The following is a 15,284-nucleotide window of genomic DNA, read 5'->3' as shown; positions in this document are numbered from 1 at the left end:
GGTTGAGCACTTCAAGCGTGGATATTTATGTCTAAGTGTAAGATATAGCTCAAGTGGATATTATGTGTTCCTGGCAGCATTGAGTTAAAGAATTGAAGATATATTTCATAATTCACTTTCTCATATTTTTTTTTGTTTTTTGCATATTCTTGATATGCCGTATCCTTTTTCTTTTTGCAAATGCCGTAAGACTGATAGAATGAATAGCTTGAAATAGTCCATATCTTAAATAAGGAAAGTTATGAATGAAAATGTGTAATTCTGGATTGTACTTACCTAGTTCTTGCTTAATATTAATCATTATCCAACAACGTACTTCCCACTGATAAGGATCTAGTATAGTACTGAGATACAGATTTATTGACATTTGACATTCATTCTTGTCATAAGAAACTGAACCCAGGTGCCAGTTATATATATGAAAAGAGAAGTGTGTTCCATTTGCTTTCTGATTTTCATTCTGGTGCAGAGGAGGAATACTTTTTGCTATTAGGTTTATTATACACTTGCATTCTGGAATTCTTGTCATTCATAGCTTTTCTATGATTCATACCTCAGTTCATAAGGAAATGATTTAGGAATTTCTTATCAGTGTGTAGTTGTATTGTATGTCTTGCATGCCAATGTTCATTATGGTGAGCTGTTCCACTAATGATGGTTCTTTCCTCAGGTTCACCTCAGTGGGAGTAGTCCAAGCACTCCCACATCCACTCAACCACCCTCTTCCATGTCCGGGTCTGGGTCCCAGCCTATTGTACTGGATAGACAAGATTCCAATCTTAGTACAGGTTAGTAGTAACACTTTGCCTACCCTGTTAACAACAATTGTAACGTAATTAACAAAGTCAGGAAGGTATTGGATTTGTATTGATGTCATAGTCTAGTTTGTTTCATAAGGTATGAATTAATCTAGCTGTGAAGTTTCTGTTATTGGATTTTCAGATAGATATTTCCTTCACAAACAACCTTAGTCATATATAATGGTACTCATGCTGTCACAGATCAATTGCAAAAAAGGAAGTCCCATTAATCACATTTCTTGATTCACAGGGTCATCAGACCGAGAAGAAGGCACCAGTCCAGAAAAAGCCCAACAGCGAACTCCGAATGACCGCAAAAGGAAGCGGAAAGGAGTGCAAGGGGTTCAGAGTGACGAGGGAGGAGGGGGCAGTGCCCCTAAGATGAGCAGAGGAACTGAGGTAAAGAAAATTAACGATTACTTCAAACAGCACCAACAGCAACAACAGCAGCAGCAACAGCAACAGCAGCAGCAGCAACAACAACAGCAGCAACAAGCTAATTCTCCCCACAGACACTCTGGAGCAAAGAGTCCATCCCCACAAACACATTTGAGCCATATGGTAAGTCACTGATATATTGTACTCATTCATATACTGTTTTAGTGACTTGCTTTGTATATTGCTTGCTTGACAATATTGCAGAGTTTGAGATACATGAAGCACAATTATATTTGCAATTATCTATGACTGATTCATTTCATAATTAAAGATTTATCCTTTTTTATATTTTGTTTTTACAGCCTTTGCAACCTATGCAGTATTCATTTATTTCTTTATCTTGTTAAATAGATGTTCTAGTGTATTTGATGTTCATTTATTCCAATATCAGCCTAGGATGCTCATTTATCTCTCATGGAATTCATGGATTACCATTGTGTTTGTATAAACTAATGTGTGTTTTTGCCTAAAATATCTGAAATCAAGCTCTGTGGATTATTCAGTGCGCCTTCAGTTTCACATATATTTCTTAATATCGTAAATAGTGTAAAATTGGTATCTTGAGTTCCGTATTCTTTTCCAGACTGGTCACAGTGGCGGTTTAGGAGATCCATTGGTTGGGTTGATGCCTCCTCCCCGAGGAGTCCCCGTCAGTCATCGAGGCACACAGAGTGATATCACTTATAGACAGGTAGACGAGATGGAGAGTCGGGCGTCAATGGATATGGAGGCTAAGAACTCTAGGATTGATAATTTACAGTGTGTGAGTATATGTTGGGTTGTGGTTGGTTTGTGGTCTCTGCAAAAAGTTTAAAAGCTAATATTGTAAGCTTTGTGAGATTGAAGAAATTGAAGTATTGTGATGATCAGATTTTTATGGTATATGGTAAGAGATGTGCATATATTCATGATTTTAAGCTTGTGTTCTATTTTCTTCTTTTTAGACAAATGAAGAACTATCTCGACAGCTACAGAGTCAGAGCAAACTCCTTGAACAGAAACAATTACAAATTAATAAGTGCATTGAAGTAGTCAAGAAATTACTAATTGAGAAGTCAAATATAGAGAAGAAAGAAGCGCGGCAGAAATGCATGCAGAATCGGTTAAGGCTAGGACAATTTGTCACTCAGAGGGTTGGGGCCACCTTTCAGGAAAACTGGCAGGATGGTTACGCCTTTCAGGAGATTACAAAGTGAGTTGTGGTTTCATGAATGTGTTTAAGCTCTCTCTTTAGTGTTTCAGAAAATTAGAAAAAAAATGATCGTCAGTGTAGGAGGTTGTGTGGCAAGATCAATCTCGTTACAGTGATCAGTGAAGTGATGGAAATACAGTGATGGTGCTTTTCAAATTCATGTGCAATATTATGCTCTGCAGTGGTAAAAGTGCTTATCGATGTGAAATGTGAAAGTATGATGCATAGAAAATGTAAAGTGTTGAAAAAATATTACAGTGGAAGAAAATTTCAGTGTGATGTGAATTTGGGATAGCAAGATATTGTTGTTATTACTCCTTTTTTTTCAAATGAAATTGACCTTTGAACAGTCACCCAGAAAGATTGACCATGAGAAAGCCAGGATTCAGAGAAAGAAATCAAGCTAGATTTTCATTCATCAGTTTTCTGTATATATCACTGATTTGTTAATATTTATCTGATGTGGACATTTGTGTACTATGATTACTTTCATTGCTAGAATCAGAAGAGGTTTAATGCTTGCAACTAACATATCCTCTAAATGTGAACCCCTAAGAGATCTTAAGCATGAACACTGCATGTCCTTAGTGTAGTGTGTACCTTTTCCCTTAACTTCTGCTCTGTATCAGCACACTTATACCCACTCCCATTTACCCACGCCTTTCTCCAGCCCTTCTGCTTTCCCTCCCAGTCCCTGACTTCCCTTCCCCTCTCTCACCTGTCCCCTCTCCTTGACCTATACCAATTTCTACTCTGGCCTCTTGCCCATCAATCAACCAAGCTTCTTGTCCATTCAGGCACCTCTCCCTGTAACTCACCCTTGCCACTTGCCAATACACTGCCTAGTGCCTACTTCTGGTCATAGTGAGACACTGATAACTTAACCTATTGATGCATATATACAACCCCTGTCCATTTTAATCTAATTTAATTTTCCTTACACATAGTCACCAAGGAGTTAGTTTACGAAGACCTATCTGATTTCATTTGTTTACCCTTTTCTCGCAATTTTCAGAAAGAAACGTTTTTACCATTAATATTGCCAAGACCATTATGAAGACACTTTTGTTAATAGTATTATTAACAATTATCTTATGAAGATCAGTAATAGCATTAGAAATTAATAAACATTTTCCTTGTACATATAACTTGCTACCTGACAACAGTGAATTAACACATATAGAATTGAAGAACAAAATTCTTTCCAAAAATCAAGAAAAAAGGTAAACACATGAGGACAGGTAGGACTAGTAATTGATACCTTGGTGGAGCTAGCTATGTGTAAGAAAAATAGGTAAGATAAAATAACAGTGGACATGGCATGTATTTTTGCCATCCCTGCATCTCTAGCTTAAATGTGCATAAACTCAATTTACTGGTATCTGTGTACAACACCCCTCCTTATTTCATACAAGTATGCAAAAGTTTTTACTTTAGTCATTTGTAATTTTTAAAACCGACTTTGTGAATCATCAAGTGCAAAATTTGTAGATAAAATTATGTGAAATTGATTTTGATATTAGCAGATTAGTGATGATATTTTCTGAAGTATCAGCCTTTTTTTGTGAAAAGAATCTGGCTTCTTGATTGTCTTTTATTGGTATACAGAGTCTATACTACTGCCAAAGAATGGAAAAGAAAAAGGTTATATTGGATATGAATTGCTTGGCTTGCTAAGTGCAAACAGGAGAAATAAGAATTGGTGCAACAACCTGCTTGACATAGGACTGACTTTGGTATGTATTGATTACGTTCTTGGTGTAAGTGACCTGCATTTGGGTAAGAATTTCTCTTGTAAATTGAGTAAGGAAGTTTGAAGCCGTGTGATTGATTGTTTTGATTGGTTAATTTTTGTTTTTCAAAATAATATTGTTTTCAATTTGACAAACTTGGATTGAGAAAATTTGGGAGATGGTAGTCTTTTATTACTTTTTAACCCATTTACGATGGTTGTCCCACATATGAGACACCCGGAAAAATAAACATTGCCTGGCGTCGTGCCAGTCTGACGTTTGATCAGATCAGAGCGTTCTGATTCCGTTGCGAGCTGTGGCCGGTAGATTCTGGGCCAGCCCTGCGCACCGATTTTGGAGCCACCCGTAAACTATTATTTTTGGCTTCAAAATATACTCACTAGTGGTTTAAAAACTCATCCATGCTTGTTAGCCCATAGACCTGGATGACGTTGTGGTCATATCATGGAAAAACTTGAGCCAAGGTATGGGTGATGTGAACTTCAGTCATGAGCGAAGGCTAAGGTGACTTGCAGTATGAATTGTCTCATTTAGCGCTCTTTTGGCTGTTGGAAGCTGCTCATATGCACAAACTCAAAAGAAATTGCTCCTTGTCATCTTAACCCACCCATGCAGGGTACAATTTGTAGCCAAAATAAAAAAAATCTGGGCGGCTACAAAATCGGCGGGCGGAGCTTCCCCGGAGTGTGTCCGCCCGCTTGGCTGCACGCCGCTGCTGCGTCAGAGCACAGCCCCGATACAGCGTCACACTGGCGGGACGCCCAGCAATGTTTATTCTTTCCGGTGTCTCATATATGTGACACCCGGCACGAGTGGGTTAATAGAACAGAGCAAACCATTCCCTGTTACCCATTGAAATTTGATATGGTTTTAAGAAAAATCTTATTTTTGGCATGTCCCCAAAGGACACAAAGATCAGTAAATGAAACAGATGCATGGCAAAGAAAATATTTAGCTAATAGGTAGGCAATAATTAGAAAGTAACCGGAAATTGTATATCTGAGGCATTTCAGATGTCCTGAAATTTCAGTGTTGTTCAACATATCCCGAAGATTTTCATGATCATCTTAAGGCCATCTACATAAATCACCATCAGTGAATTATTTAGATATGTTGATATGTTTTTCCGAACAGTGGCTGTAATATTTATGTGATGGTATTTGATTTTGTGACAAATTTTATGGAATTTTCAGTCTGATAGTCATCACTAGGGCCATTCTCCTCTTCAAGGGTCACATGTCAGCCACAGACTGCTAGTCTGCCACTTCTTTTGTAAGCCGTTTTTTATTATTATTATTTTTTTTTTTTCTAATTACTGCTCTGATAATACTCCTAATGAAAGAAGAAGCAAACTTCTGCCTCATGCTATTTGTATATTTTAAAGTTCTAGTTCAAATGTTGGGTTTCCCTTTAGATTTGCCATGGTTTTCTTGCAGTGTCTGAAGCCAGCTTATAAAGAGTAAGGTTACTAAGTTGAAGGAATCAATAAGTCATTATAGTAGATAGCAATACATTTACCAGGACCCTTAAAAAGTGATACATCAAAGGATTAGAGTACTGATGTGTAGAGTTAGGCCATATAGCCTAGTGTACCAATTCCTAAGTTAGTATACTTCATTAGCCCATTATGTGGCGTCATGTATTGTTAACCGAATGTCGACTGGAAAATGGTGTGTTCCCTTTGGCAATGCTTGGTCAAATGTTTTTGCACATAGATGGCTCTTCCAATGCTGAGCCACAAAGGAGTCAGTTAGTAGATCTTGCAACCTCACTTTTCCTTGAAAAAGTGGGAAAATACCTTCTTTTTTTGCTAGTGCTATCAATATTGGCTCTGTTATTTTTGTTATAAGTTATAATTACTATATTGTTACTGGCACTATTAACAGCAGTAGTGAATATTAGAAAATGTATAAAAAATCAAGGAAAATTGTAAACAAGTAAGACAAGTAGTTCGCGCAATTGGCTCATTGGTGACAGTACTTGTAGAGCCATCTATATTTAAAAACAATTATTAAATTCAACACACAGTGGGCAATGACATACATATATGCCATGCCCGGCGGCTTGGGGTTAAGCTTGCTTTAAGTTATGTGAGCTAAACATTTATTCGCTTGTCTAGGCCTACTTGCAGTGATTGAGGAGAAATGCCCCCTCAAAAGTCCATTTTTAGCCTTGTTGCCTAAACAGTTGTTTGTGCTGCAGTTAAGAGCACAGAGAGCAGTAAATTTGTTTCTTGCACCTTGTTTTTCCCTTGAGCAGCTAATGAATATTGGGTGTTGAGTAGGTTTGATAGTTGCTAGATTGTAATCAACACAATTTTTTGTCACGTTTCACTCAACTATTCCTTTTTATTTTCCTTATAGCTATTACAAATAACATTTTGTAAATGCTATGCTTATGGTTTATTGAAAATGGATTTTTTTTTTTTTTTTTTTTTTTTTTTTTTTTTTTTTCCCAAAAGGATTCTAGGTTTTAAATGTTTTCAAGTATTGTATTAGATTTTAAAAATTAGATGTGGGGTAACCTGATATAAGCTGCTTTTTTAAAAGACTCTATTATCAGCTGGATAAGGGAAATCTTACATGTAGGGTCTCTCTGATTTATCCTTTTTTTTTTTACCTCTGTTAAACTGCAGTTCTTCTTGTCTGTCATTTAGTAATAGTTATGTTTATTATGTAAATTGATAAAGGAAGTGCCTGTTTATAATGATAGAAAACAGACAATAAGAAGCTAGGAAGCATTTATTTGAAGGGTTTTTTTCTAAATAAAATGTTTCATACATGATTACACAACAAAATATAGGCATGTACAATAAGTGAAATGAGGGTCTTTAGGTGGTTTGGTGAGTGTAGCTGAAAAGAAAATGGCCTGATGGTGCCATAAATGTAATTAAACATAACAAATGTCTCATTTAGTACACACACAGAATGATAACACGATTGTGGCAAATTGGATATATACAATATAGGAAGTAAACAGAACTTCAGGTTAAAAATAGGATAACTTTGCACACAGATGGACACTGTGATTTAAGCAGAAATTATCATTACTTTTGTTTCTACATGCTAAGTGAGGTTGCTCATTTATGTGGCAGAAGTTTTAAATATTCAGTCTTTGTGTCTTTGACATTTCTCTGCATTTTTTGATTTACTTTAAAAGGTTGTGAGGGAAAAGATTGGTGTGCACATCTTAATCTCCTCAAGCTATAAAATCCTGTAAAAATTAGAAAAAAACGGAAAGAAGAAAGATAGATTGATAGATAGAATATTGGAATCAGTTTTTTCATATTGGCGGCCAGAGATTAATCCCTTGGATCCAGGTGCTTTATGGCAATCACATGGCCCAAAATATGGCTTTCGGCATATATGAGCAGCTGCTCTGATGGGTGCGTGGCTTGTAGGGTGCAAATGAACACTTGTGCAGAATGATAAGACTATGCCTCCTCCTCTTTGCAATGTTATTTTGGCTTTTTATACATGTGTTTTTAGTTTTTTTCTAATATCTGTATTTGGCATTTGATTTGCTTTATCCAGATGGTAAGACTTTTCTTTTCATAGTCTCTATATCATCTCATTAGGTAGTCCATAACTCACTGCAAGAATAATTACAAGTAACCTGCACTGCTGGTCATGCCAGACAGGAATTCAATGCTGAGCATGGAAATGGTGTCCCCCCTCTTGAGCCAATGCTCTTACAGTCATGGTTCACTGACACTACATTCCACATCTGTTGATCACTGAGAATAATGCAAAAGCCCCTTTCTGAGTTTAATCACCCTCCAAGAGGTTTATGCACTTGTTGTGAGTCTTTCCTGTCATCAGCTGAAACGCTCACAATGGCAAGTTTGCGTAATTCAGGCCCATAGCCAGATTTTCTAATGATGGCATGTTCACGTCACTTGCCCCACGAGCTAATTTTTTCATGACATGATGCACTATCACTTTACCAGGATCGTAGAGGTTAAAGGTCTTAAAATAACCACATTCTGGAAGTTTTCTTTTGCTCATCTATGGGAGTGAGACAGTTATTTTGTCAGAAATTTGTAGCAGGAAAAATTTGCTTATATTTTCAAACGCAATTGAATGCAGAGACAATTAGAATAGGAAATATAAGTATAGAATTGTTATCTTCCATCCAGAATGTGAAAATAGTAATGTTGCCATTAAAAAGTCTAATGCTAATCTAAAAGAAATATACAAACTCTTCCTAGATGTTTAAGATGTCAGCACCATATTTTTTTTACCAAGCAAAATTGTTTTATATTATATTAGGTAATTTAGAATTGGCTTCTTGGTGTAACCTAGGTTATCATCTTGGTTTTATCACACAGGGATTAATAATACTTAGATGTTGGAATTTGGATCTACCATATACACATTTATTTACTACCCTCTCTATCCCAGAAAGATAAAACGTTCAAGAAGTGTTCTAATATTTGAAATTCTATTTAAGCTTCCCATTACCCTGTTTTCTTCTACTATTCTGGTTAATGACTATAAAATATGAATAGCAGAGTTCTGAACCAAAGTCCATCAGGTTGTATGTCTATTGTTCTGTTGCTTTCACTAAACAGAATAAATGGGTTGTATATTTTGAGTGAATAGCAATGCTGCTCATGTTTGAAAACTGCATTCAAGTTGGTAGTGGCTGCAGTTGTTGGATGTTGTGTTTTTACTAGTAGTTGGAGTCGTATTTGGCTAATGGTCAGTTGTCCTATAAGTAACCTTTGTTTACCACATGTCCCCTGATACATTTTTATTATTATTATTATTATTATTATTATTGCAATGGTCAAAGCAATCAGTATAGTAGTATTTAAAAAACCCTTTAGATTTATTAATTTATTTTATTTTATTTCTTTTCAAGCCAAGTTGTATCACAGATCTGAGAGGCATCCCTGCTTTAAAAAAAGTCACAATTTTTTTTCTTCTTCTTTTCTTTTTTCTTTCTTTCTTTCTTTCTTTCTTTCTTTCTTTTTCAACCAAAACAAGCCATAATATGAGGGCACTAGATCTGACAATAATTTTTCACCTATTATTTGTGGAAACTTCCCTGATCAACTAAATCTGTCTTTAGCATTGAATTGTATGGTTTGTTTCTTCATGCCTTTGCTAAGAAAATTCGATAAAGGCAAGGAAACGGCAGTAGCAGTGTGCACTAGAACCCAATGTTTGTAGGGTTGAAATAGGACGCTGTTTGCTATTTGTTGTATATTTTAGAAGGATTAGGAAAGGCAGTTGCAGTGGGTTTTATGAAAAGCCCTATGGGATTTCTCTCTCTCTCTCTCTCGCTCTCTCTCTCTCTCTCGTTCTCTCTCTCTCTCTCGTTCTCTCTCTCTCTCTCGTTCTCTCTCTCTCTCTCTCTCTCTCTCTCTCTCTCTCTCTCTCTCTCTCTCTCTCTCTCTCTCTCTCTCTCTCTCTCTCTCTCTCTCTCTCTCTCTCATTTTGCTTTTGATCTGGTAGGTAGAGAGATGGATTCTTCATAGATTTTTTATTGAAAGGAGTTGGTGGACTGTAACTTCTCTTAAAAACATGTACAAGATACAAAAAAAGGGAAAGAAGAAGAAAAGAAAACAAAAATTATATGATGTGCCTGGCAGTATATAATAGCTAGTTTAACAATAATGGTAATGATGGTCACTGATATTGATAATAATACTACCAATGACCCTGATGATGACTAGTAAAAACTAATATATGGATGATTATGACTTAGATAATGGTCAAGAAAGTTTTATTTTTAAGCTTATGCATTTTTCAGTTTCAGCAGATTTCAGTGCCTGATCAGTAATCTTGTCCTGTAAAATGCAGTTAAAATGGAGTCAGATTCTTGAGTGAGAACTAAGGGTTAAGTCATTTTGGAAGTGTTGGCAAACCTGAGAGTGAGATGCCAATTACTCTTTTAAAAGTAGAATTTTATGGTGTGATATATCCATAGGAATATAAGAGGTTAATAAAATCATGAAGAACATCCATTTCCAATATTTGGAATTCATATCATGATCAAATTTTTTATGGCAACGTTTCGTTGACATAGAGGATTTTAGTGTCCAAGTAGAGTTAAGTTGCCACATAGGATTATGTAGGTAATGGATACAAAGGAAAAACACGTTAGTGTATTCAGTGTCAAAATCAGTATCTATATCTAATTAATATCGGATGTCTGCTATGCTTTATATTCGCATTGAATAATGTAGAGTGATGTAACCTCAGTATGCTATGTTGGTGTTGGAATATTTTCAGAGGATACTATTTATTCGCCAAGATAGATGTGCACCACCGTTCGTGACTTGTTTCACCTTCCAGCTTTACAGTTTGGAGAGGGTAGAAATTATTTGAAATAACTAACATTTTTAGTTTCTCTTTTGATTATAGGGCGTTGCATTTGTTTAAAGAATATGTGGGCATTACCATAATCGTTATTAAGAAATGTATTAACCTTTTTATTAATCTAGGTACATCTGGTCATGTTGATTTGAATTTTGCCGTTATTACTATCGTTTTTTGCATCTTCTAATTATTCGGTAATTATTTATGCCTATGAATATTTATCTTGGTAACTTCAGCCATAAAAGATAACATTAGGTGGAAAGAATTGGAAAAAATTTTGGACACGGTATGACGAATTTCTGACAGGCAATTTATGATTATTGTGTCAGTTTCAAGCTTCTTAAAGGTCATTATTTTCTTGGTGGTACTTTAGGATATATATTTTTTTTCTAGGGAAAATAGGATGTGACCTTCTAGGAAGAATATTGTCTGTTTTTATATTATTTGAGTGGAATTTTTTAGGGCAAGAATTTCTACTTGATTTTTGTAGATAAACATCCTAATTTTTATACATGGACGTAAAATATATACCAAGGTTAGGTGATATATGAATGCGTCAATTTTTTTTCCTCTTTTTTTGGTAGAGTAGGATATAAATGAACTTTGGAAATCTGTATCAGAAGGTATTCCTCTACAGATCTTCATTTTTCTTTCTATAGACAAGTGAAAATCTGAAGCAGATTCTTCAAACAGAAATTAATGAAAATTAAGAACTTTGTTCGTAGAAACATACACGCCAAGGACAGAGGTCGTTTCCGAAGTTATTTTGAGATCAGTTGTAATAATTCTGGCAGCTTTTTCCCTCATTTTATTTTAGTATGTTCTTAAGTTCATTATTGTTTCTTGTCCTCCTCCTCCTGCTCCTCCTGCTCCTCCTCCTCCTCCTCCTCCTCCTCCTCCTCCTCCTCCTCCTCCTCTTTTCCAAATAAGTGGTGCCTCAATATCTGAAGTTTTGCATAGACTACATAGAATGGCTGTAGAAAAATAGCTGAGTTAGTCGAGATGAGTTTTGCTCTGTTGATTCTATTTTCTCTTAATGTTTTGTACAGTTTGATCTTATTTGGTTCTTGTTTTGTTGTTTGCTTAAACTGCATTTAGGTGCTGAAGAAACAAACAAAAAAACATCGAATTGTACTAGTTGTTATAGGTTTATTCAGAGGAACAGAAATGCAAACCTGATAATCCACATACCTGGCTTGAACGGTCTTTACGAATACAAAATGTGTGAGTGTTTACATTAGAAATTATATGTGATCAGAATCCAGGTGTTTCCTATATGGTTATTGATGTTATTTGCATATGTTTATGATTTTCTTTTTACTCAAATCACAATTTTTCTTGCATTTTTCTTGTTTTTCTTCTTGTTTTGTTAATTTTTGTGAGTAATACAGATTTGATACAGATGCTGCAGATGTTTTATAGTATATGCATAAAGGTATATATTTTATCTTCAAGGTAGAAAAAAATTTACTTGCAGTTATATATGGATACACATAGAAACTAGGGCATAAAGAAATGTTTTAGAACTGCTATTCGTCTGGTTCCGTTATTTGTAAACAATGCTTCTAATCTGCATCATATCAGTGAATCTAATATATAAAAAGATGTATATGTACAGAGAAAGAGTGGGTAGTAGTGAGGGAGCTGGATAGGTGGATTTTATATATAGCGATAGATGTTTGTTTATTTACATATTAGCGTACATATGTACAGTTATGGATAAAGGTGTGTCGTGAGTGTGGCTTCAAAACCGTCCAAACCTAAACAACAAGGTACACATATTTTGGGTGTTCAAGACAGAATTTGAAATATGTAAGAAGGAGTTTTAACTTTAACCGTGTCACATATCTCTGTCACTCTGGGCAGGTGCTTTCTCTCATTTTGTTTTGTTGATTTGTGAATAGCATGAGAGAGAGTTTTCTTCTTCAGTGCATTAAAGAAGCCCAGATGTTTCTGTAGATGTTGTTTAATTTTGGGTAATAAGAAAAGCCAAGAAAAACGGATTTGGGTATTTTGTGTAGATGTGGAAAATTTTTGTTTGTTTATAGATTTTTTTTTTTTTTTTAGTCAGGGATCTTAGTTTAATAGTGATATTATATAAGCTTCTTGATAGTACATTAGATTTTGTATATTGATATTAATAGTTTTTAGTATGATAAGGATTTATGCCTGAATTAGAACACTAGATATCAACAACCAAAGTAATATTGCTGATGATTGGGTGGGTCCTGAACAAGTGGTACGGTTGTTATGTACACAACTATTGCCCATAAGATGCAGCATGCACGGAAAAGTTAACCTCTTTACACAAGGATGGCATGGACATATACGTCATGGCTAATACCATCTTTGATTATTAATCTTCATGCAACCCATATCAATATATATAGTAGAAAATAAGTAGAGTTCTGAAAACATTATGTACTCAGTAGCAGTTAAGGTACAAGGTTTGTAATGACTATATTCTAGTACAGCTTTATATTTGTATGTTATGCTAAGCCTACAAGAGTAGAAGCAACCTACACATTCATTAGACAGATGACCAGCATTTATTGAGACAGATGTAGAAAAAGGTCTGAATGAGCAAAGTTTTAACTACATCCTCATCAAAAATACATGAAATCCTGATGAAGATGTAGGCAAAACTGGTCAAGGACATTTCTTGCTCTGTGAAGATATTCATTCTCCTTCGTACTTTTTTCTGCTCTCAGTAGTTGAATATATGTGGATAGATTGCTGGTCTGCAGGCTGTAATATCCTTCACCTCTGCGCTTAGAATCTAATGAGGAAAATGTTGGACATAACAGGTTGCTGCTGATTGTATTAACAGTATTGATATTGTTAGTTTAATTGATATGCTGATTGTAATAACAGTATTGATATTGTTAGTTTTATTGATATTTGTAGTGTATGCAAAGAGAATTATGTATGTTCTCAGAGAAACTAAGGGAAAGGTATCGTAATTTATTATTGTTGTTATTATTATTATTATTATTATGATTATTATTATTATCATTACTTTTTATTGTCATTATCATTATCATTATCATTATTGTTATAATTATTATTGTTATTATTATTATTATCATTATCATTATCATTATTATTACCGTTATCATTATTGTTATTGTTTTTATGATGATGATAATAATGATGATGATAGTGATTATGATGATGATTATTATTATTATTAAGTTAATTAGTTTTGAATTTTTTTGTGCAATAGAGTACCATGAATTGTGTAATCTTTATAGTAATTACAGAAACTTTGGTTATAACCAAATAACAAATTCCTTGCTTAATGTTGTATCATACTGTGTGGTCAGCAGAGTGGTTTGCTTTGCATTTTCTGTTATCATTTCAGTTATGTAAGATATAGAATTAAGTTCTTTCTATCTATTGATCATGGGAAATCTCTTTCCAAAGGAGTATTTTGTATATATGGCCATTTCAGGAATAATCATGGATATGAGAATAATGGTAAAGATTATGATGAGGATATTTACAGTGTTTGTAAAAAAGATTCTTGTGTATTTGCACTGCACTTTTACACGAATCCGAGATGAATATTCAAAAATGCATTTACCATAAATGCACACATAATATATATATATATATATATATATATATATATATATATATATATATATATATATATATATATATATATATATATATATATATATATATATATATATATATATATATATATATATATATGTATGTGTGTATGTATGTATGTATGTATGTATATATTATGAATTTATTTTTATAATTTTTTATCCAAAAATGACTATCAGAAAGGAAGTGTATATTGACAAAAATGTCATAGGCATGGGTTTGAAATAACAAACATTTGGTGGCATTTCAGACGTCAGGAAGAACTCCAGTCAGAAAAGGAGGAGATCGACCGGCAGCGGAAGCTCTTAATGAAGCGGAAACCCTCAGAGGGAGGAAGCAACTCTAGGAAACGGGGATCAAATAGTAACCAGAGTCAGGGTGGCAGTAATCTTCCGAATGGCCTCGGAGGCGATCACGACCACAGGGACCTCACTATCCAGGAATACTACGAGTCAGAAGAAATACTAAAGGTATGTCAAGGAGATTTGGCCATGGCTTTGGGAAGATTTTCTCTAGTGTTTTTATTCTATCTAGTGTTTTTTTTCCCCCCCTTTTCTGTTCTTTCTTTCTTTGAAGTATTTTGGAAAATAAGTTACTGTAAATATTGCTTATGCCATTTGAATATTTTATCTCAATGGGTCAGTGGACCGAGGATCCAGAATACTTGACCAAGTGTTTGAGAGCTTGATCTTCTTTTTGCCCTAGTTGATTCTGACCTCAGCTATTCCTTTTTTTTTTCTCTCTCTCTCTCTTTCTTTCAAGCTTGTGGTTATAAACTACAGTTACAAGCCATTAGGTGTCTAATGTTGTGCTTAAATCCTGAATAATCCCTGCACAAACAGGAGAACTGACGATGCACACCAACAACCCTGCATTACTGGTCACTAGCTGATTTTTTATACTAGAATTATTGGGCATGGTTATCCTGTACACTGACCATCTCCCCCCAAAGCTCTCTAGGTTATGACATCATGATGGCTCTCAATTACATTATAATTTGGACGTATTGTATGAGCAATCCATTCGGGGTGAAGAAATGACATCATGTCACGATGTCATTTATAAAGGTCCTCTTGATCACACTGCATGTATTTAAATTTACCCATGATGTTGCTCATACACCACAGAATTGGAATTCTACCCCCTCACC

The 15,284-nt window shown here is 34.8% G+C and overlaps 1 protein-coding gene across 8 annotated transcripts in view; it reads left to right on the top strand.

The window, feature by feature from the left end:
- The window catches only part of LOC113817571 (serine/threonine-protein kinase tousled-like 2), a 124,326-nt gene that overhangs the window by 93,974 nt on the left and 15,068 nt on the right, over positions 1-15,284 (top strand). For all 8 annotated transcript variants that reach the window (XM_070116339.1, XM_070116343.1, XM_070116337.1 and 5 more), the window contains exons 3-7: positions 671-788; positions 1,051-1,361; positions 1,822-2,001; positions 2,183-2,430; positions 14,385-14,604. In XM_070116339.1, the coding sequence (XP_069972440.1) occupies positions 671-788; positions 1,051-1,361; positions 1,822-2,001; positions 2,183-2,430; positions 14,385-14,604 (1,077 nt within the window). The remainder of the gene's footprint in view (positions 1-670; positions 789-1,050; positions 1,362-1,821; positions 2,002-2,182; positions 2,431-14,384; positions 14,605-15,284) is intronic.

Source organism: Penaeus vannamei, chromosome 38 (assembly GCF_042767895.1).
Source record: "Penaeus vannamei isolate JL-2024 chromosome 38, ASM4276789v1, whole genome shotgun sequence".
In the NCBI taxonomy this organism is placed as follows: domain Eukaryota; kingdom Metazoa; phylum Arthropoda; class Malacostraca; order Decapoda; family Penaeidae; genus Penaeus; species Penaeus vannamei.
The sequence above is the reverse complement of the archived record's forward strand: the minus strand, read 5'-3'. Positions and strand labels throughout refer to the sequence as shown.